Source organism: Lissotriton vulgaris, chromosome 12, assembly GCF_964263255.1.
Source record: "Lissotriton vulgaris chromosome 12, aLisVul1.2, whole genome shotgun sequence".
In the NCBI taxonomy this organism is placed as follows: Eukaryota; Metazoa; Chordata; class Amphibia; order Caudata; family Salamandridae; genus Lissotriton; species Lissotriton vulgaris.
Genome location: NC_141700.1, coordinates 286,618,878 through 286,641,610, shown reverse-complemented (window position 1 = coordinate 286,641,610; position 22,733 = coordinate 286,618,878). Strand labels below are relative to the sequence as shown.

The 22,733-nt window shown below is 46.2% G+C and overlaps 1 protein-coding gene across 2 annotated transcripts in view; it reads left to right on the top strand.

Moving 5' to 3' along the window:
* The window catches only part of LOC147673978 (uncharacterized), a 659,950-nt gene that overhangs the window by 24,308 nt on the left and 612,909 nt on the right, over positions 1-22,733 (top strand). For both annotated transcript variants that reach the window (XM_086945060.1, XM_086945061.1), the window contains exon 2: positions 1,236-1,450. In XM_086945060.1, the coding sequence (XP_086801186.1) occupies positions 1,254-1,450 (197 nt within the window). In that variant the 5' untranslated portion in view covers positions 1,236-1,253. The remainder of the gene's footprint in view (positions 1-1,235; positions 1,451-22,733) is intronic.

The window sequence follows — 22,733 nt, the reverse complement described above, 5'->3', positions numbered from 1 at the left end:
AAGTGGGCACCTCAAACACCCTCGGCTATTCAGGACGGAGTCGAGGGACGTCTCGCCCCAGGGTTGAAATTGCAGGAATGCTGAAGACCACGCCCCTACCTCACTGGCAGTTACGTGATGTTCATGTCCTGAATAGCTGAGGATGTTGGTGCCAGTTCTCAGAGTTATGGGGTGCAGTTGCAGAGCTGTGTAAATTCCCAGCACAGGAATAGTGTGTGTTACTGGTCATGTTTAAGGTGCACTGGCAGAGCCCTACATTTTTTTTATTCCTTGTGAAGAAAGCAAGGAGAAGGGAAGTAAAAAACATAAAATGCATTATTATCTTTTACATTAACCTAGTCCATCTAATTTTTATATGACACTTGCAGCTGTAACCTGTGACTCGGTAAGTAATTAGCATCATGTACAAATTTCTACAGAAAAACATACAACGGAGTTCTTTGTTTTTTTTAAGGTGGGCATATCCTTACCAAGTGCATTAATGTTCGGCCGTTTACATCATGCATTATGTAATTTTATAAGTATCATTTCTAGGCTTTTTGTACCATGGAAGGCAGCCCTCCGCAGCACACCACACCATTAAAATCCACACCACAACACAAAAAACCATTCCACATAATTACGCTCCGAAACACACAATCCCACTCCACGTAATTCCAGTAAACTCAATACCTCATAACTACCATTCACATAATAACGCAGCACACCATGCTACATATTTCAATACACAAATCCACTCCACACCACACAATTCAACGCCACACAATTACACAACTAACTAATCCAATCCAACTCACATAATTCCACAACATACATACACTCCATAACACAGAAGTAGAAAACATTGCCATTTACAAAGCCAATAGCTCCAGCAAATACAAGACCTATTACATAAGTAAAAAGCTTTGCCATTACAATGCCTATAGCTCCAACTCCAACAAATGCGAGACCTATTGCATTTGCACTGCTTGTTACGTTTTGTTTTTAATATGACGTGGTTCTTTTGTTTGTATGGTTAGTCATGGGTTGGGTGTTTGCGGATATTGGTGTGTGGAAATTAATGTGTTTTGCAGTGGTTACTAAAATAGCACACATTTAGTTAGAGGAGTATGATTTTCGTCTTCATTTCAATGATTTTCACTGCAAGTGTTGCTGGACTAATATGTACTAAAATGCCATCGTTAAAGTTTGTGTTTTAAATAAGCCTTGTTCCTGTGTTGTCTTTGTCTGGCCAGTGTATTCCTCCTTGTCTCATGGCCAGCCAGGCCCCGAGAGCCCGAGGGCACACCATGCGGACTTACGCTCGCCGTCAACCTCAGAGTAAAATCCAGCTTCAGACCTGGCTCTCTCCACCCATTCGCCAGCAGCATATCTTCTCCAGCAGCTCTTCCTCATCATCCTGCTTTGAACAACAGGATTCCACTGATCCAGACTTTCAGCCTGCAACCAAGTGAGTTTATTACATGCAAAAGACATCTAAAAGTGGTATCTGAGTATCTAACACGGATTCATGAAAGATTTTTAGGATTGCCTACCAAGAAGAAAATTAATTTGATAGTTGACATTTCGCTGCACATCGGTTGCGTAATATTTGTGCTATGAAATACAACGTTACACTTTATAAGACTTGCTCTAAGTTTGTTTGATTAGATTATTAAAAGTTAAGGCACTTTTAAATTATTACTTCATAACCTCTCTTTTTCCTTCTTTTTATGTAACACGCTTCTTGAAACCTGCTTTCGGTATTGTCCCAAACTAAATTCAGTGCCAAGTTGTTGCTCATGCACTCTATTAGATGGTTATAGGCCCACCAGTAATTTGTTAGATTTAATTGATCAGCGACCGGTTGATTGTACATATATTTCTTGATGTATGAAGTTTTGCTTTGGCACATGCATGTTGTCATTTCATTGATGAAGCTGTGAGGTTGATACACATAGGTAGTAGCATCCTCTTTTTGTTTTTTCTTTGCTTACCTGGGAAAATATTTGCAGCAGAGGGCATGAATGGTCGCTTTTGGAAGTTCCTTTTACAGCCCTTCGACGAGTCTACTTTGCTTTTCTTTGTTTTGAAACATGACATAATAAGCTGTGGATGTTAGCTAATGTGGTTCAACTCTGTATAGCTACTAAAGATCTGCCATGTCGAAGTTGTTCCTCCACCAGATTAATATGATGTTATGAGGGCTTTCCCCACCCCACAAATTAGAGGAGACTTCCTTCCAAGCTGACAAAGGGTCCTACATGCTGAATCCTCGACACGCTGCGGTCTGACATCCCTTGCGGGGTGTCATCCTCAAAGCAGAGACTGGGCATTCTCAACATCAGGTGAGGGAGATGGTTCTTCCCTAGGGGTTTCTTGGCTACTTATACGCATTTACATACTATACATACAGATCTAGGATAAGTACATTTTGGCAAATTACTTAGGGTGCGCATTTTAGGACTATTCATGTGCTACTGTTTTTATCTGAACTGCCATCCTGTGTATTTTCTGAGAATAAGTGAGCACGAGTGTCTGAGCGAAAAAGTACTGTACTGTTTTCCACGATCCCTGGGGAATCAGGGTTGTATTGTTCAGTGGTTGCCAGAGACTACCTACACCATTGTAAGAAACAGGTCACTGTAGAGCTGGCTGGTCTAATGGCTGACATATCCTGTGGTGGTGTCTCAAAGCCGTTGGGTCACAAAGCCCTCAGTTTAGGTCATCCAAAACGCATAGGTACTGGGGATTCCTAGGAACTACATGACCGTGGTCTCTGGCAGAATTGGGACTCAACATCAACCTGTTGGAGCTCTGTGGAATCCGGTTGGCATTAAAAGTCTTTCCTCACTCCATCAAGGGGAGGCTAGTGCAGGTGTTAACTGAAAACACCACTGCCATGTGGTACTGCAACAAACAGGGTGGGGTGGGGTCGTGGACCCTTGGTCTGGAGGCCCTGTGCCTCTGGATATAGCTGGAACAGCAGGGAATATCCCTGGTGACTCAAAACTTGCTGGGCTTTGGGCACACCAGGGCATACAAACTCCGTCGACGTTGCCTAGCTGATCACAAATGGCGTCTTCTTCCTGAGGTGGTGCAGTGTCTTTCAGCAGTGGGGAGAGCCTTGGTTAGATCTGCTCACCACCACTGAGGATGAGTGTCGGTAGGTCTGCATGCTGGCATTTTGAAAGCGAGTCTCAGAGATGCATTTTGTGTCTAGTGGAGCTCAGGCCTCCTGTTTGCCAATACCACTCCTGCCCAGATTTCTAGAAGATCAGGAACGACCTGGTTGAAGTTATCCTCGTGGCTCCGGACTGGGCATGGAGGCGCCTGGTGTGGTATCACGAGCTGGTGAGCATGGCCATCAATCCTCTGATCAGGCTGCCTTCTTGCGTGGAGATTGAGCGGTGACGATTGACAGCTCTCGACCCTTCTCCCAAAGTCTGCAACATTATCTTGGTAGCCAGGTGTCCCTCCACTAAGATGGTAAACACCTGCTATTAGAGAAAGGTTGTGGCATGGTGTACAGAAAGACAGATAAATGCCATTTCTGACCCCCTTTCTCAGGTTCGTCTCTTTATTCTTTCTCTTCGTCAGCAGTGCACTGCTCTGGGCACTCTGAAAGACTATTTTTCTGTTATTTTAGCTTTTCTGAGGTTGTCTGACCTGCCATCACTCTTCAAATCATCTATTGTAAATAGATTTTTGAAAGGTTTGCAATATTTGTTTCCACTTTCTCATTTCATTATGCCTCAGTGGGACCTCAACCTTGTCCTCCCTATTTTCATGTATGCTCCTTTTGAGCCTTTTCACAATTGTCCTCTAATTCTTCTTCCCATCAAGACTGCCTTTCTCGTGGCTATAACATCTGCCCTGCGGCCAGTGAGCTTCAGGCCTGGTCATCCAACCATCCATATTTATATATCTACCCAGACAAACTAGTGCTTCGTACGAGAGCTTACATTCTACCAAAGTGGTCAGTCCCTTTTTCACGTAGGCCAATTCATCACTTTGCCTCCTTTTACTCTCTGGCACATGCTTCCAAGGATGAAGAGCCACTTCGGCGTTTGTACCCAAAACAAGCTTTGTCGTTCTATATTGACTGCACACGAGAGTTCTGGGTGAATGGCGAACTCTATATTTAGTTTTTCGGAGCGAAGAAAGGACGAGCCGCGCAGAAGCAGATCATCTCTCGATAGATCATGCTCTGTAACAGGATCTGATAAGAATTGGCCAAAAAGCACCCCCCTGATGGTTTGCTTGTTCATTCTACCAGAGCTAAAGCGGCCACCACTGCGTTGGCTTAAAGTTCCGGTCCTGGATATATGACCGGCAGCAACTTGGACTTCCTTGCACGGATTCACGAAACACTTCTGCCTGCGCAGTCAGGTCTGTCGGGATTGGCACTTTGCCTGTTCTATCCTGCAGTACTTCCTCTTATGAAATTTGTCCACAGACCCACCTCTATTAGGTATTCTAAATTAAGGAATCTGCAGCTAGAAATCTCTATCAGATGAACAAGTTACTTCCCTTCGGTATTGCCATATCTGGAAAAAGACTCTTATCTAGCCACACATTCCCTACCCGACCCACTGTCCTCCCCGCTCTTTGAGTGAATTTCTAGGGACGCGCCGTGCAGTGCATGCTGCCTAATCTGTTGCCTGGATCTTTCTTCTCCCTTTGTTCCGCTGCCATCAAGGGGACTCCTGCGGTGCTCACAGTCCTGGAGTGAGACAGTCCTCGCGTAATCTACACCAGGCTTTTGTTTTCACCTGCCCTGAAGAGTGTATTCCATAGCCCAGGGTGCACAGCGCCAGACACAGCTGCCGCTAACGAGGGGGAGGCACCGAGTCCAGCTTGCCCATAAAGCGCTGCCTCTCCCCCGCGGCGCGGGATGCACGGGCGGCGCCCAGGCATAGCCCGGGCCGCGCCCAGGCATAGCCCGGGCCGAGAGCTGGCCAATCTGCGCCTGTCCGCAACAGACCGAGGCTGGGCTGGGCCACCCCCCTTGATCCTCAAGGACATGATCACTCTGAACCTGGTAAGGTGAAAACTGCCTTATTTTGCACTTAAGCGCTAATCGACGGTTTGGGAATGGGCAAAAGGAAATTACCGCCTTCTGGGGGAAAGATCCAGACTAAAAGCGCACCAATTACAAAGTACTTGACAACTGCAGTGGGGCTACTTAATGTTGAGATTGTGCATGTTGAGGAACAACTTGCACCTACCAAATTTGCACTTAATGCGTCATTGAAACAGACTGCAACAGAGGGCGTGAGGGAGTCCACTTTACCTTTGAGTGATGAAAAAGATAAGAACAACACAGAGGCTCAGATTATAATGGTAGCAGACAAGGCTAGCATTGTGAATGTATCCAATCCATGTATTTTAACAACGCCACTGGAGATTTCCAACAGAAAAATAGTCCTAGGGGCACCACAACAGTAAAGGTCAAAACAAAATCTAAATTAAAAGCTCAAAACAATGATGGACCATTATAGGGGGTAATAACCCAAGAAGTAAAGTACCATGACAACAAAATATTGAACTACTCTTCAAAAAGCTACATGGCAAAATTGACAATATAGAGCGTCACTTGATGTCTGAAACTAAACGAGTCCAAAAGGATGTGACATTTTTGACAGAACTGGTCACTGAACTCATTCCCAAAAACAATTGAGTGAACTGGGGACCTATACTAATGCAGTGACGAGGCTAAATGAAGACTTTAGCACTACCAACTCTGATGGGAAATCAAAAGAAAGAACAACTCCCGCTATACAATCCTCAAGGGTCAGTCAAAAGCCACAATCTATTGAAACCATTGAAAAGCCAATGTATACTAAGGTCGATAATGCGACTTCACTGAGATCGGTACAATCTAATCAGGAGATTAAATCTACCAGGGAGGTGCAAACTGGTAATAATGAAGAGTCCTCACATCTACCCCCTCAGGAAACCCCATATGTTATTGTATTGAAAAATGTACCTAGGTTAGACGATATAAACCATGAAACATATGACTCATTGAAAAATCAAGTGGTGCACTGGTTTTCTAGCAAAATAAATTTTGATGTTAATGTATTGCAACTAAACATTATCAAGCTTAAGAGAGTAAATTGGGTAGGTTGTCGTAGGAAAATGAGTCTGGGGGATTGTGTTGTAGTAAATTTCTGTAGTAGCCACCTGGTAGGGATATTGCTGGAAAGACTCCTGAGTAATGCTACATTATTTAACCTTAGCCAAAATGATTATATATTTGCTGTACACACAAGATGATGGACGGAATGTTGCACAATAGCAAAACATTCACCCCCAGTCACAGATCTGGGTTTAATCCATCGTTATTTTGCTCACCAAGCCACCCCAGTTCAGACATGGCCATATGCAAATCAGTCTTGACCCTGTGCCTCATGGCAACAGTCCAGCCCGAACTGCCAAGCCATGTCTTCCCTGGACCGGAATCAAGCATCCTAGGACTCCAGTGGCGTAGTGAACATGGACCCACATCTGAGCATACCCTTCCCACATGGGGTGAACAGCAAAACACACAAGATATAATTGCTGTACCATTAGGTTTCTTCAATAGGCCTGAACATAGCGCCACACGTATAACCCCAATTTTCAATCTAAATCAACATACTCCCACTAATAACCGGTATGAACCACTGAGCGGGTGTAGCGATATTGATTGACAGAGGGAGTTTACAGGTTCAATTTCAGAAAGTGGTCCAGAATGCCCCAGAACTGAGAATAAGTCAGCTGACGGTCACCATGTTTCAGTTCATAGGGAGGTTTTGCTCGAGGGAATTACTAATGACCAAGGCAACACCACTCATTTCAATCCGCCGGAAGGGGAAACACTGACACAAACAAAAGAATCATTACTTATTATGTTGTGGAATGTGGCTGGAATTAAACACAAGATTAATAATGAAACATGGTTGAAAGCAATTGAGGGTTTCGCACTTATTTTGCTGCAGGAAACATGGCACACAGAGCCCTTTTTTAGGTCGAGCTGGAGTAAGCATCCGTAGGATGCTCCAGTCCAGTTCGACAACTATAGTTATCAACTTCGGGGGGATTAGGGACAAGAGGGTGCCACGCGCTTTTCCTGTGGATTTGACCTCGTGCACGCGCACGTCTGCTCCGTCCACATTCGCAGAAATTCCCGCGCCATGCACATCCCCACACACACACACATGCGTGCGCATACACACTGACAGACACTCGCTCGCTCACACCCCCCCCCTCCCCCCAGTCATCGGGCTCTTTTAAACACACACACGCATACACACAGACTCCAAGACACATACACACACGCACGCTCACACACATACAGAGCCCCCCGCCGCCCCACGCACACACACATGCCCTCGCAGCTCAGCAAATGCCCCCACTCACCGGTACTCGTCTCCAGGCGAGGGCTCGTTGCAGGCGGCGGCGGTCTCTTCCTTCTGTGCGTGCAAAGCTCTCTCACCTCACAGGAGCCCGCCCCCGGCCTGCCTGACTTCTGCCCGGGATTGTAAACCTTGTTTTTCTCGCCGTCTGTCTCGCTGTGTCAGTCTCTCGGTCTCCGTGCCCGGATGCCTCATATGTCTCTTTCTCTTTCTGCCTCTCTGCTTGTTTATTTAATTATGTAGCTGCGCGATATTCTCACTGGGTACCGGATTTTTTATTTAATTATTTTGCTGCGTGATATTTTTTGGGTACCGGATTTTTTCACTGCGCGTCTTTACAACCATTGTGTGCCCCTCGTCTGCACGATACTCCCCCAAAGGATCTCTCCCCCATCCAACCCACCCCAAAGAGTAACTCTTTGATGAGAATCCCACAGGAAGGGCCTGTCTGTCTCGTGGCATACCAACCCTTTTGAGAGCAGCCTGTCTCCACTGACTGCAGTCTGTCAGAAACACTCCAAGTGAAGCTGTGCGGCCTTCCGAGAGCAGTCTGTCTTCCATGACGTAAGACTGCACGAAGACCCTCTCAGTGAAAATGCTCACACTTCTTAATTCCGCTTGTCTCAATGACTTCGGTCTGCTCACATAGACAATGAATAAGGCTGCCCACCCTTCTGAGAGCAGTCTGTCTCCAGTGAGTTCAGTGTGCTCAGAGACACTCCTGGTAAAGTTGCCAATCCTGCCGTGTACAGGCTCCACCATGCCTTCAGCCTGCTCACATATATACTATGGCTAAGCATGCCTACTCTCTTTAGAACAGTCTGTCCCAGTTGGCTTCAATGGGCATGTCCACACACACTCTAAATGGAGTGAAAGGCTGCCCTGAGGACTGGGGAAGAGGTGAGATCCAACTGGATGATCTGTGCTACAGGCAGGGCTTACTTTGACACGGCGGTTGCAGGTGGTGCCCACCTACACTCATTTATGTGAACCAGCACTTATTTTTCTCATCCGACTTTAACAGAGCTCGAAGGGGGGGGGGGGGCAGCTCCTCTCTGTTTAAAAACCACTGCAGCTATAGTTCATTCGACACCACCACTGGCATGCACACACAGACACCACCACTGGCATGCACACACAGACACCACCACTGGCATGCACACACAGACAACACCACTGGCATGCACACACAGACACCACCACTGTCATGCACACACAGACACCACCACTGGCATGCACACACGGACACCACCACTGGCATGCGCACACGGACACCACCACTGGCATTGGCACACGGACACCACCGCTGGCATGCACACACGGACACCACCGCTGGCATGCACACACGGACACCACCGCTGGCATGCACACACGGACACCACCGCTGGCATGCACACACGGACACCACCACTGCCATGCACACACGGACACCACCACTGCCATGCACACACGGACACCACCACTGCCATGCACACACGGACACCACCACTGCCATGCACACACGGACACCACCACTGCCATGCACACACGGACACCACCACTGCCATGCACACACAGAGACCACCACTGCCATGCACACACAGAGACCACCACTGCCATGCACACACAGAGACCACCACTGCCATGCACACACGGACACCACCACTGCCATGCACACACGGACACCACCTCTGCAATGCACACAGGGAAACCACCACTGCCATGCACACACGGACATACCACTGCCATACACACAGGGAAACCACCACTGTCATTCACACACAGACACCACCAGTGGCATGCACACATAGACACCACCACTGCCATGCACACATAGACACCACCACTGCCATGCACACATAGACACCACCACTGCCATGCACACATGGACACCCAAACATTTTTTATGCAAAGCATTGTCATTTACAATGCCAGTAACTCAAACTTTAATGCTGCGAGACCTATTGCATTGCAAATGCTTGTTTTGTTAATGACATTCAAGTAATTTTTAGTAATGCTAGCTCCTCCAGAAGGGGGAGGGCGAAAGGAGGTCTAGCGGTTATAATATCCATAATGTCACCTTTAATTTTAAGGAAATCAAACATTAAGTCAAAGTGCTATCAGCTTTTGTACCTCTATTTGGAGGGGAATCAACCAATAATTATAATAAATTATTATATTATGTTATGTTATGTTATTGGAATTTATATAGCGCTCGGCTGCCCCAGCCAAGGGGCGTCCCGGCGCTGCGAGTGAGGCTGAAGGCAGAAAAGAAGAAAGCATCAGAGGGGAGAAGGGGAGATTACTGAAAGAGGTGGGTTTTGATGGCATATATAACAATATAACAATATATTTGATGATACAAGATCTGGGGTGATAAAATGTCTTGAAACAGACCTTGAACATTTTATAAAAACCGTGGGAGGGAGAGTACATGCTCATCTGGGTGGGTGACTTTAATTGTGAGACATGCACTTTTCTAGAGGGCGAATCGTGTGGTTATTGTGACCGTTTCTGGGAAAGAATTCCACATTTTTCACATGACCACTATGGGGAGGCAATTTATAACATCACTCACAAAAACCATATAGCAGTTATGGAACTTGATAACTGCGAAGGAGAGCGTGCTATGTTCACCTATGTAGGTGCTGGAGCATCCTCTAATATTGATAATTTCATCGTGTCAGCCAACTGTAGGGGATTGGTACAAAAACAGTGTAAACCTGCTAAGTGATCATTCTAGATATCTCTGTCCCTGAAGATTTGCTCTATACGTCAAGTTAGGGGCAAGGAAGCGGATATTAATATCGAACTACAGGGTAATAATGGAGTTTCGACATTTTATGGAGAACCTCAAAGAGAAAAAACTCACTGAGGTAAACATTTGTTTGGATAGCTGCTCCACAGATGAAGCTGTAATAAATGCCTTCACATAATTACAAGCGAAATAGCAGGTGATCTCACAATCCAAAATAGGAAAAAGCCCTGTAAAATTAATCCCAGATGGTTCAACCAAGATTGCTCCAGGTTAAACAGGGAATTAAAATGTGCATTGAAACATATACCTAGGGACAGTGCCAGAATATCTACTCTTAGGAAAGAATACAAAAATATTTTAAAGCAAAGGAAATCAGAAATTCGAGAGGAGGCATGGGATAAATTATTACAGGCTGCAGAGTCACGAGATGCAGCCTTATTATGGCAAGTAATTGACCAGCCCTTTTTTAGAGAATGGATGTTGTAGTTCCTTCAGAAGACTGGACAACACATTTTGAACAAATTTTAACCCCGAGGCTATTGAAACCCCGATTTGTAATAATTGTAATATCATTTTGGTCGGGCAGGAAACTTATGCCCAATAATGTCAGTGGAAATTGAAATAGCCTTGAAAAAAAGTGCTAATGGGAAGGCCGCGGTACCGGATGGGGTACCCATCGACGTTTTTAAACAAGACATCGATTTTTGGCCACCAATTTTATTAAAGGTTTTTTTTTTTACAATCAATTTTATTGAGTTTTGGATTGAATAAAAAACAGCACTATTCAGAGCTACATTGTACATTGGCAGAATAGGGCGGAAAACACACATCGCAGTGGCATCAAGGCTACATAAACAAATCAAGAATAGCGTATCTACGTACACCTGAAGAGCAGACCACACCATCTCAGTCGTCGAGTACCCCAACCCATTTCCCCCACATGCAACGAAATTTCTCGGGACACCCCTTGACTACATATAGAGGCCGCTCCTACGCAGCACACCAATCCACACCCCGGCGCCAGCACCCCAGTGTGGGAGAGGCAGTGTCCAGCCGGTGAGCAGCAATGTCGCTCTTGGCAACCACCAACGCAGTATTGAGGCGTCCAGTCCGTCGGTGACGTCCAGCAGAACACGTATGGGATTGAGAGGCACCTCCCAGCCCAGGACGCCTGTCAGGTCTTGTGTTAAAGATTCCCAATACCCCTGAATCGCAGTACATGACCACACCATATGATAGTCAGCGTGGGGGTGGGAGCATCAGGGCAGTGGGCATCAGGACGAAGCCCAGCGCAGTAGAGACGCAGGGGTGTAAGATAGGTGGCGCGCAGAAAATAGACTTGGACCAGGCGAAATATTGCCGATACCGCAGTCGTCCTAGGGGCCATCAGGGCGTCCCTCCAATCCTCATCCTCCAGAGCCCCAAGCCAGCCCTCCCACTTCTCTCGGAGCAGGGAAAGGGAGTTAGGGGTATTATTGGTAAGTTAGCGGTAGATCCAAGAGACTCCACCCTTCCCAAATCCCCGGTCAGAACTTGCGCCTCGGGCGGGCTATATTCGGGCAGGCTATATTCCGGCAGGGACGTGCCGTTTGGAATGTGGGAGTGAAGGGCGTGGCACAACTGTAAGTAGCAAAAGAATTGAGAGGGATGGAGGGAGTGCCTAGCCTGTAAGTCTTGAAAGGATCGGATACGAGTACCACTCCAAAAGTCACCCAACAAGGTTACCCCGATGAGATCCCATTGCCGAAATCCTGACAGGGAGGCAACTTCACGAAGCCTGGTGCCACACCACAAGGGAGTGTAGCGGGTCAGCCTGATATTTATTTTTATTTGTTTTTTAATAGTGAAAATATAGGAATTAATAGTTTTGTATTTTACAATGCCAATAGTTTTAATTTTTTTAATGTGACACCTTTTGCAATTGTAATACAATATGTGTTGTTTGTATGTGACTTATATGTATTGATTTTACAAATAACAATGTCTTCTAATGAAATGTATGAATTAATTTTTAAAGAAAAGTTATTGTAATGTATAATGGTAATTGGTAAAACTTTTGCAAATAACTTGGTGGACTTGTATTTGGAGGGTTGAGTTTGATTGTGGTTTTGTTTTTTGAGTCTGTTTGATGGTGGATTTGAAGGGTGGAGGGTGTAGTTGGTGTTGGAGGTTAGATTTGGTGGGTGGAGTGCTGAGTGTTGCTGTGGTGGTGCTGAGTAGTTTTGTGGTGGTGCTGAGTAGTTTTGTGGTGGTGCTGAGTAGTTTTGTGGTGGTTCTGAGTTGTGCTGTGGTGGTGCTGACTGATGCTGTGTGGTGCTTAGTGGTGCTGTGGTGGTGCTGAGTGATACTGTGGTGGTTCTGAGTGATAAAGTGGTGGTGGTGAGTGGTGCTGTGGTGCTGCTGGGTGGTGTTGATTGAATTTGTGGTGGTTGTGCGTGGTACTGTGGTGGTCCTGAGTGATGCTGTGGTGGTCCTGAGTGATGCTGTGGTGGTCCTGAGTGATGCTGTGGTGGTCCTGGGTGATGCTGTGGTGGTGCTGAGTGGTGCTGTGGTGGTGCTGAGTGGTGCTGTGGTGGTTTTGAGGGAAGCTGTGGTGATTTTGAGTGGTGCTGTGGTGGTCCCGAGTGATGCTGTGGTGGCGCTGAGTGGTGCTGTGGTGATTTAGAGTGAAGCTGTGGTGGTTATGAGTGATGCAGTGGTGGTGTTGTGGTGGTTCTGAGTGGTGTTGAGTGGTGCTGGGCTTGTGCTGAGTGGTGCTGTGGTGTTGCAGAGTGATAATGTGGTGGTGCTGAGTGGCGCGGTGGTGGTGATGAGAGATGCTGTGGTGTTGCGGAGTGGTGCTGTGGTGGTACAGAGTGGTGCTGTGGTGGTACAGAGTGGTGCTGTGGTGGTACAGAGTGGTGCTGTGGTGGTACAGAGTGGTGCTGATGATTGATAATGTGGTGCTGATGATTGATAATGTGGTGCTGATGATTGATAATGTGGTGCTGATTGATAATGTGGTGGTGCCGATTGATAATGTGGTGGTGCCGATTGATAATGTGGTGGTGCTGATTGATAATGTGGTGGTGCCGATTGATAATGTGGTGGTGCTGATTGATGCTGGGGTTGCGCCAAGTGATGCTGGGGTTGCGCCGAGTGATGCTGGGGTTGCGCCGAGTGACGCTGGGGTTGCGCCGAGTGACGCTGGGGTTGCGCCGAGTGACGCTGGGGTTGCGCCGAGTGACGCTGGGGTTGCGCCGAGTGACGCTGGGGTTGCGCCGAGTGACGCTGGGGTTGCGCCGAGTGACGCTAGGGTTGCGCCGAGTGACGCTGGGGTTGCGCCGAGTGACGCTGGGGTTGCGCCGAGTGACGCTGGGGTTGCGCCGAGTGACGCTGGGGTTGCGCCGAGTGACGCTGGGGTTGCGCCGAGTGACGCTGGGGTTGCGCCGAGTGATGCAGGGGTTTCAAGGGGGGAAAAACGAGTCTAACAGAGGGCAGAAGGGCACAAAAAGCGAGTCTTAACAGAGGGCAGAAGGGCACAAAAAGCGAGTCTTAACAGAGGGCAGAAGGGCACAAAAAGCGAGTCTTAACAGAGGGCAGAAGGGCACAAGAAACGGGTCTAGCAGGGGCAGAAGGGCACAAAAAACGGGTCTAACAGGGGTAGAAGGGCACAAAAAACGAGCCTAACAGGGGCAGAAAAACGCGGCCGCAAAATGAAAGCCTTTGATGCAGCAGGGGCGGAGCAGATCCCTTTGAAGTGAAGCTGCTGGCGGCACCATGCTGGGGAAGCAACAGATGGCTGGCTTTGATGTGGTGATGCGAGGCAGGCAGGCAGGCAGATAGAAGCGCGTGCACGGGACACATGCACTTCTGGAAATCCGCATTTTTTAGAGCTTCGTTTAGCTCTTAGTTTAGCCCCAATAGTCTCGTCCTATACATTCCTTGCGGAATGGAATAGGACGAGACCTAAAAAGGGGATCGAAGTATGGCTAATTGTTACCACCCAATGTCCCTTCTTGATTCAACCTCCAAAGTGATGGGTAGAATTATGTTGGAAAAGCTGGAAACCTGGGCTGACGCCAATACCATCTTGACAGAAGCTCAGTATGGGTTCAGAAGGGGTATTGAGTCGGTGGAGCAATGTGTAAATCTGGAGCTACTGATTGGAAAATATACCCAGCCAAGGATGGGGCTTTACACCTTTGTTTCGTGGATCTTACCTGCGCTATTGATTTGGTTAATCACGCCAAATTATGGCAAACAATGAAAGAGCTATGTGCACCAGTAGAAATTATAACTTACTTATCCCAGATTTATACTTACCTCACCTTGAGAGTACGTTATGGCACTATGGGTGAATGTACCCCGGAGTTTAGGGTCATGCGAGGTATTCGCCAAGGATGTGTTCTTGCGCCTCCTTCTTTTTTCTTTATATATTAACAATTTAGATACTTTTTTACAGAAGCAATAGATAGTGTAGAAGCAAATGTATGGCAGGTGTTTGTTATGGCGCAGCTATATGGGGAAGAGCTAACACTGATTCGCTGCAAATACAAGACAATACATTTTTAAAAAGACTATTGGCAGTCGCAAGCTCTACAGCTAACTACAAAGTGCACAAATAATTGTCTGTTCCATACCTAAGCGATTCTATTCACAAAGCGGGACTTACCTTCTGGCGAGGGATATGGGCATAGGATGAATCCAAAGACCAAATTACGGATTGCTTGGCCCTCGATCATGGTAAGAAAATACCATGGTTAGAACACATATGCAATTTGCTAAAAAAACTGCAAGATAGATCTTGATAGGAAGAACCCAGCACACATTCCAGAACATAGTAAAAACGATCTGAGGCTTAAATATATTACAGCTAATGAATGTGTAAGAATGCAGGTCCCAGACAGTAAGCGTAGTGTTGTTGCATACTGTGAACGCCCACTTGAGCTGGGAATACAAACATACTTAATTCTGGTAAGAAATACGCATAATAGATTTTATTTAATCAGATTAATGTTCAGTACTTTACACCATTTAATTGCATTCCCTAGAACAGTAAAGTGGTCCAATATTTTGCCTCGATGCCCATGTGATGGAAAATCCACCCAGTCCACGAAGCACTTTAAGCTTTTTTGCAGTTTTTACAAGGATATTCGAAAGTTAATTTTAGAACCCCTTTTTTATCGAATAGGCTCTTCCATTATAAATATTCTTTTAACTTTATATGTAGTTTGGATAATCTAAAAATCATGAATTCAGTCACTGTTTTTATACAAAGGTCTATTAGGAGAAGAAGAGATCTCTCATATCTGGATGCATTAACATTTGAAAATTTGAAGGATTGATTTTGGAGCTATAACTCATGATTTGTCTAGGCGATTCAAAACATATAGTTCTTAGCCCAAATATACAAGAATAGCTTATCTCTCATTTTATTCATAGAAAGTATACGTTTTCTTTGCCATTTTGCACACTATATATCACTATGATATAGGTTTTCCTTTATGCACTTTATGATACCTATTAGTCAACCTAATCATGTTTATAGATTGTGCTCTATTACGATGAACAGACTGATTATGGAATATTGTCGTTTAGTTTTATCCTTTTTATTGCTGTGTGTGTTTCTCTAAATGGTTTATAGGATCAAAGTAACAATGTAACATTTTGAGACAGAAAAAGATTATTAGTATGCTGAAAGTTGTAAAAAAGAAACTGACGCCAGCGCGCCGGAGTGGCGCCTTTAAGTGTACCTGGCACACAACTACCGGAGTAGACGGTGCAGACGACGCCACATGGAGCCGATCAGTTACACATACCGGCACACATGGGTACTGCTCACCAAAAACCTTTGGATCCAGTCTTAATGCTGAGAATAATTCTAAGGTAATGAATCTGCTGCTAGATCGTCTAGAGCAGATAAGGTGTTACCGAAGACAAGTAACCTGTTCAGGTTATCACATGATTAGATTCGAGCAATGACTTTTGGTCTTTGATGAACCCTAGACCATATAGTAAGGTCAGCATGAAGTCTAGCTCTACCTTTAATCTGACTGTATTGTGGTTCATAAATAAGATATCATCGGGGAGATATCAGGGAGAGGAGTTGACCTAACGGCTAGGACGGTCGACCTCGAATCTGGGGAACTTGTTTCGAGTCTCTGCAATGACGCTCAACATCTTGTGATTCTGGGCAAATCACTTAATCTCCCTGTGCTCACCAAAAAAAATGAATGTGTCCTTTGTACTGCAATTGGTGCTATGTAAAGCGCTCTGATACCAGATTCGGGTCAAGTTCGCGCTATATAAAACTCTGAAATAATAATAATGATGAACCACATGCCTTTGGATCTAAGAAGTTTCATAACTGGTTGGAGCACCTTGGTGAAGCACCCAGGGGCCGACAATAGCCTGAAGGGTAATGAGATGAACTTGAAGGCCTGTCCTTTCCACAGAATTTTAAAGAATCTTCTCTGAGGGACGAAGATTACGATTGTGAAATATTAATCCTTGAAGTCCAACCTTAACTTTCAATCGTTTGGTAACGTATCTCTTCGAATATGCATCCATTCAAATTTTTTTTTTTTATACCAACTGTAGGAGAGTAAGGTCTGCTTCCTATGGTCACCCCCACTTTTTGCTGTGATTTTCTGGTTTTTCGACTTTAGTGTGGCTGTGGGCCTGCTGATCAGACCCACAGCCCAGCTGTTCTGTCTCTAAATTGATACCATGTACTTTAGGTACATACCAGATTGTATATTGGGTCACCTTTGTGATCCCCTGTATAGTGTACCATAGACACCCAGGGCATAGGTGTGTCCAAGGCCTACCAGGGGCTGCAGCATGTATTATGCCACCCCTGGATGGCCATCTAAACTGACACCACAGGCAGATCACTCAGCTTGGGTAAGGTGGTGTAATCACCCCTTACTTAGATATAGTATATCTATATCTACCACATATATAGACACATAGTAACCTATAAGTCACTCCTATGGCAGGCCTTAACAATCCTGAAGGCTGAGTTCTTGGTTTTATGTGAGAGGGTGCGCCAGCATGAGCTGAGCCCCTCTGCAGCTTTCGGAACCATCTCTTTATAGCTGTTCTATGATATAGACATATCATATACTCTTAAGTGCATTATAATCCTCGCGGTTAATGCTAACTTTGGTTTGGCTTTATCGAAACATGTCGTGTAAGGTGTCAAACACTTTGGAATACTACACCCCCTCCCCCGTGGGGGTAGCATTCCACCCTTCTAGAGGGAGAAGACATGTAGTTACTGCTTTACCCGGTTAAAATTAAACGGAGCCTCAGCATCACAAAATGGATGCTGCTGTCACAGACACGTGTCTGACCTCCTGCAGCTGGGGGAAACTCCAGCAAGGGAGGACTGGACAATAGGTTTCCTGTTTAGTGGTGCCAGCCCCTCCCCAGACAGCCTGTAGTGTATTGGGGCAGGATGGACTGAATGGAAAGATGCTTTTCCAGACACTGCCTGGGGCACACAAGGTGCTCCATGCATAGCCCGGTTCAAACCAGTTGCTGGGGCACTCCAGCCCCGCTCTGGCATAAAACTGGAAAAGGGAAAGGGGTGTAACCACCCCCTTCCCAGGCCCACCCATAGGAGGGACCAGGCAGGTAATCCAGCCCCTTTTCTTAGTATAAGTATAGGAGCTGTGTCCCCAGGACTTTAGATTATCCTGGAACGAAACTCGGATACTGAACTCTTGGACCTTCGACGTTCTATTTCGACTAGAAGACTGAAGACATCTCCCTTGTGGTCAAGGAGTGACCACCCTGTGCAAACAGGCACCGCCAGTAACTTGCCGGTCTGCTTTGTCGACTCTCCTGCCGGAACCCGAAGACTCAGCGACACAGGAACTGAACTTCCAGACTTCTCTGACTCCGATCCACATCCACAGCAAAGCTGAGACCCATGGCGGACACGAGAGACGTGGGACCGGACACCCTGGACATCCTGCATTTTGCTAACTGCATCGACTCCTGAGGTAACTCGAAGTTGTGCATTGGGGTACGAGAAGCCCCAGACCCGAGCCTCATTTGCACCAAAGCTCAGCCCTCTACACTCCACGTGTGCCGCATGGGGCCTGCTCCTGTATTTCAGTTAGATGCGTCTTCCCGGTTGCTAGCCCGCTGGCTAGTTAGCCCTCTGGAGACTTTCTTTTGAATTTACACTACTGGCCTGGTTGCTTCAGGCTTGCTCCAGCTTCCCTCCAAAGGAGAAGCGCCCCAGACCTTGGTGGTCTGACAAGAAGCTAATCTTCACTTCATGCGTGGATTGCGGTTGCCAAGGCTTGTTGGGTTCAATCTGGATACCGACGCCGCAGTCAACTAGATCCTTCGTGGGACAGCTCGAATCCAGTTTCCTGGTCGTCGTCGACACCTCCTGGTCCTCGTGGCTGCAGACACAAGCTTCTCCTCTTCACCTGAAATCACCTCGACATTGCCTGGTTCCTTCCTGGTTCCTTCCTGGTCACTGGCTAGTGACCCAGACTCTGTCCCCTCTGCTTTCAGGTTCTTGAGTTCCTCGATCCACCCTTGGAGACACTTTTCCTCTGGTCGCCGGCAGCACTTCTTTGCAGGTCTCCATAGAAAACATCGACGAAACCCGACACCAAAAGGCACCTATGCACCTGCCTTCCCTGGGTGAGGTAACTTGAATACTCGGGTGCTCTAGTGGGTCTTGACTCTCAAAGTTTCCTAGTCTAAAGGGGTTTTGTCGTAGTCCATCCGGAAGTGCCCTAAAACTGTAACTTTTAAGTTCCCATTATAAGTCAATGGAAACTCCTGACGTGTCTCCTGTGGGTCTCCTTCTTCCTAACCTTGGGTTGTCTAGTGTAGCCCCAGCGATGCCCTAGGCCTGCTCCCTATTTATGTCGTGGCCTTATACCAGTATTTTAGAATATGGTTTGTGAGGCCTCTAGGGCATTACTGTATATTGTGCAACTTCTCGTATGCTAATTATGTAACTTGTGATGTACCTTTACCTCTGACCTCAGAAATAGTGCAGAGGGGTTGTGTTAGACATAAATACATATACATTTGATATATACCTTGTGTGGTGTCCTTTCATTTGGTATTCAAGGGATGCTTCACATGTTCTTTGGAGTTTAGCCTTAGATTGCTGGTCCATGCTACCACTAGGATAGCTTGTCTATAAGGTTGACTTCACAACCACCATCAATAAGGGTCGATTTAGACTGGTGCAAGGTGCCACTAGAACTAGTGACACCATATGCCAGGATAACTTCTCACACCAACCAGGGGCTGATTTTCTTGAAATTGATTACTGGTCGGTAACCTTTGTCCTTTTTTATGGCTAAGGAATAGGCTGCTCACAAAACTTTTTATGTAATCTTCCCCTCTAATATCCCCTTTGCATAGGAGCTCTTGTATTTACTGATCTATCGGCATCTGTTCCGGCTACAAGAACATCAAACTAATGGGTCTCCTCGTCTAAATCAGAGTCCAATTGAACTCTACCCAAAATCCTTTTACAGTCTGCAATACGTAGACGTCACCCTCTGCCTCCCCCCCCCCCCCCACATTCTTGTTTGGGAAGAATTGTAGTTCCACTTGGAGCATTGTTGACTTTGCAGAAGTCTCCTGCCTCTGCTGGTCTCAAGTATGGAGAAAAATCACCCAATTTTGAGTCCTCCGCCCCCCCACCATCCTCCCCCTGACTCCACTGCCCCAAAATCTTCTGTCCGAAGAAATGCTTCAGTGTCTGCTAAAGTTTATCTAGCGAGGAAAATGCTGTCATAAATGTACTGAGCTCTTTAATGAATGGACCCCAAAGAGGTCCCCATCATCTGCTGAGCCTGCCTCTGTTGTGAATTCCCCCAGTTTTGGGATAATTTTGACTAAGGAATGTCTTGGCTTTTCCAAGGAAACACACCATTTGTGGTGCCCACCCAGACAATATGTCTACAATGTGCGCTCCTAAACTACAGATCGGCTGTTAAACACGCTGTGGATATTGCCGATCTCATCCTTGTACACGATCTTGACCTTTTAATGCTGACGGAAACTTGGCTAAATGACACAGCCGCTCCTATCCTGGACCTTTTAATGCCGCCCAACTTTGATATCATTAGGTTGGATAGAACTAGTGGTCAAGGGGGAGGCATTGCATGCCTACATCGTAGTCATCTAACAGTGAAAGTCATTCATGCTGACCTCCTGCCGTCTTGTGAATATCTATGCGTTGAAGTGACTGGCAGCAACAATCACACATGCAAACTGCACACGTTATACCACCCCCCTCGCGACAAAATTCCCTTCACAGAACAGATCATGGATATTATTTCATCAAAGGCGGATTTCCAGGGCACTCAGATCTTCCTGGGAGATTTCAACCTCTACTGGAATTATATGAACAATGTGGTTGTCAACAGCCTCAAATCCTTCCTACTTGACCTTAACCTTTCCCAATTATGTGACAGCCCTAAGCATAACAAAGGAGCCATGCTGGATCTGGTCATTGGCAAGTCCAATTCTCTCCTCCTGGAGTCGATCCTTCCATGTGACTGGACGGACCACTACTGCATTACCTTCCTCGTCCTTGAATCGTTAAGAGCAAGCAGATCCTAACCTAAGAACCCAAACAGTTAAAAAGATGTTTAAGGAACATCAACTCGCAAGACCTGACGGTGCTCTGTGATAGCATCTTGCCAACCCCTTTAAACATGTCTGATATCCATGACATAACGGCCCACTATCACCACTCAATGCTTAATGTACTTGACTCAGTAGCACCACTTCAGCTTAAATGAGTGTCCTCCAAATGTTCCAAACTGTGGTTTAATGTTAGTCTTAATGCTGAAAAAAGAAATCTAAGACTTGCAGAAAGGAAATGGCGATCGCATCCCTCCCTTGAACATCTCTGTCACTTGAGATCTTTTTGAAGCACATACAATAAACGCATCAGATGCTCGAAGGCCACCTTCTTCAGAACTCCATTAGATCAAGCAAAAAAACGCCCCAAAAAACTGTTCGAACTCATTAAGTCCCAAGCTAACAATAATCCTAACCTCTCCTCTCTGGGTCAAGTGACTCTCCCGAACTGCGAAGAATTTGCAGCTTTTTTCACTGATCAGTCTACTAAGATTGAGATGGAATTAAGCTTGGCCCGGGATCTCCTCCCGAGTGGTCCTCTGAGCACCCTTCAGAATTGACGGACACTGACATTTACAGCTCTTCCTCCCCAAAAACAATGCATCTTGGAGTCTGTTCCAAACCTTGGATGAACCCACTATATGCAAAATGTTGTTGACCGTAAAACCTACCAATCACTACAACAACCCTTTGCCATCGAACCTGTTCCCGGAAGTGAGATCTTCCTTACTAACACTCTGGACGACTATCGTCAATGCTTCTCTTATGCAAGGTGTTATTCCCGATTGCCTTAAATCAGGTCAAGTTACCCCGAGCATCAAGAAACCAAATGCTGATCCCACAGACCTTCTTAACTTTCAATCAACAACATCCCCACCTTAGCAAAACTCCTGGAGAAATGTGTGCTCGCCCAACTCTGTCACCACATCAACCACTTCTAGCTCTTAGACCAATGCCAATTTGGTTTTCGCCCAGGTCACAGTGAAGAGTTGGCGCTAACACACATCGTAGATGATGCACTTAGAATGCTGGATCACAATGAAGCATGCCTATTGATCCTTCTTGATCTCCTGTCAGCATTTGATACTGTCAAACACGATCACCTAATTGACCTTCTGGAACATAGGATGGGGCTGTCTGGGCTGGTATTAAACTGCTTCTCTTTGTTCCTTCACAACAGATCCTAGAGCTTCAACGTGAACCACTCCTTGTCACATCCTGCACAGGTCACTTTGGGGGTTCCTCAAGGTTCAGCACTGTCCCCCACGCTCTTTAACTTATTCATGGAACCCCTGAAAGAAATTCTAATATCATCCAGCATTCATTATCATATGTACTCGGATGATACCCAACTATACCTGAAGATCGCCTCCCCCGAAGACATCCAGTCCCTCAATTCAGTCCTGTTGGAAACACAAAGATGCTTGACAAGTAATCACCTGAAGTTAAATGCTCTTAAAACGGAATACTTTCTGATCTCACCCCACAACCAATGGAGCAATGGCTGAATCAACTGACTGCTCTTAATTGTAGACCGCACCTTGTGGACTCTGCATCTTCTTTGGGTATCTTTCTTGACAAAAGTCTGAACATGCAGAAGCACATCAGTTCCCTCACCAAAGGAGCGAACTTCCAACTCAGACTACCCAGGAAACTCAAACCCTTTCTTCCTGCTCATGACCTAAAGGATGCAGTACAAGCATTAGTGATCGGAAAGCTGGACTATGGTAGTGCAACACTTTGCTGCCTGCCTAGAATGAGGACGGCTCCTCTAAACTCCGCTGCTAGGCTCTTTACTGGCCCAAAAAATACCACCACATCTCTCCGGACTTGCGAGACCTGAATTAGCTTCCATACGAAGGTCGGATACAGTTAAAAATTGCATGCATGGCTCACAGGGCCATCCACATCAAGACCCTGCTGTACCTCGATCGGAAACTGAAGCTCTCTTACGGTTCTTGAGCCTCCAGAAGTGCCAGCACCCTTTTGCT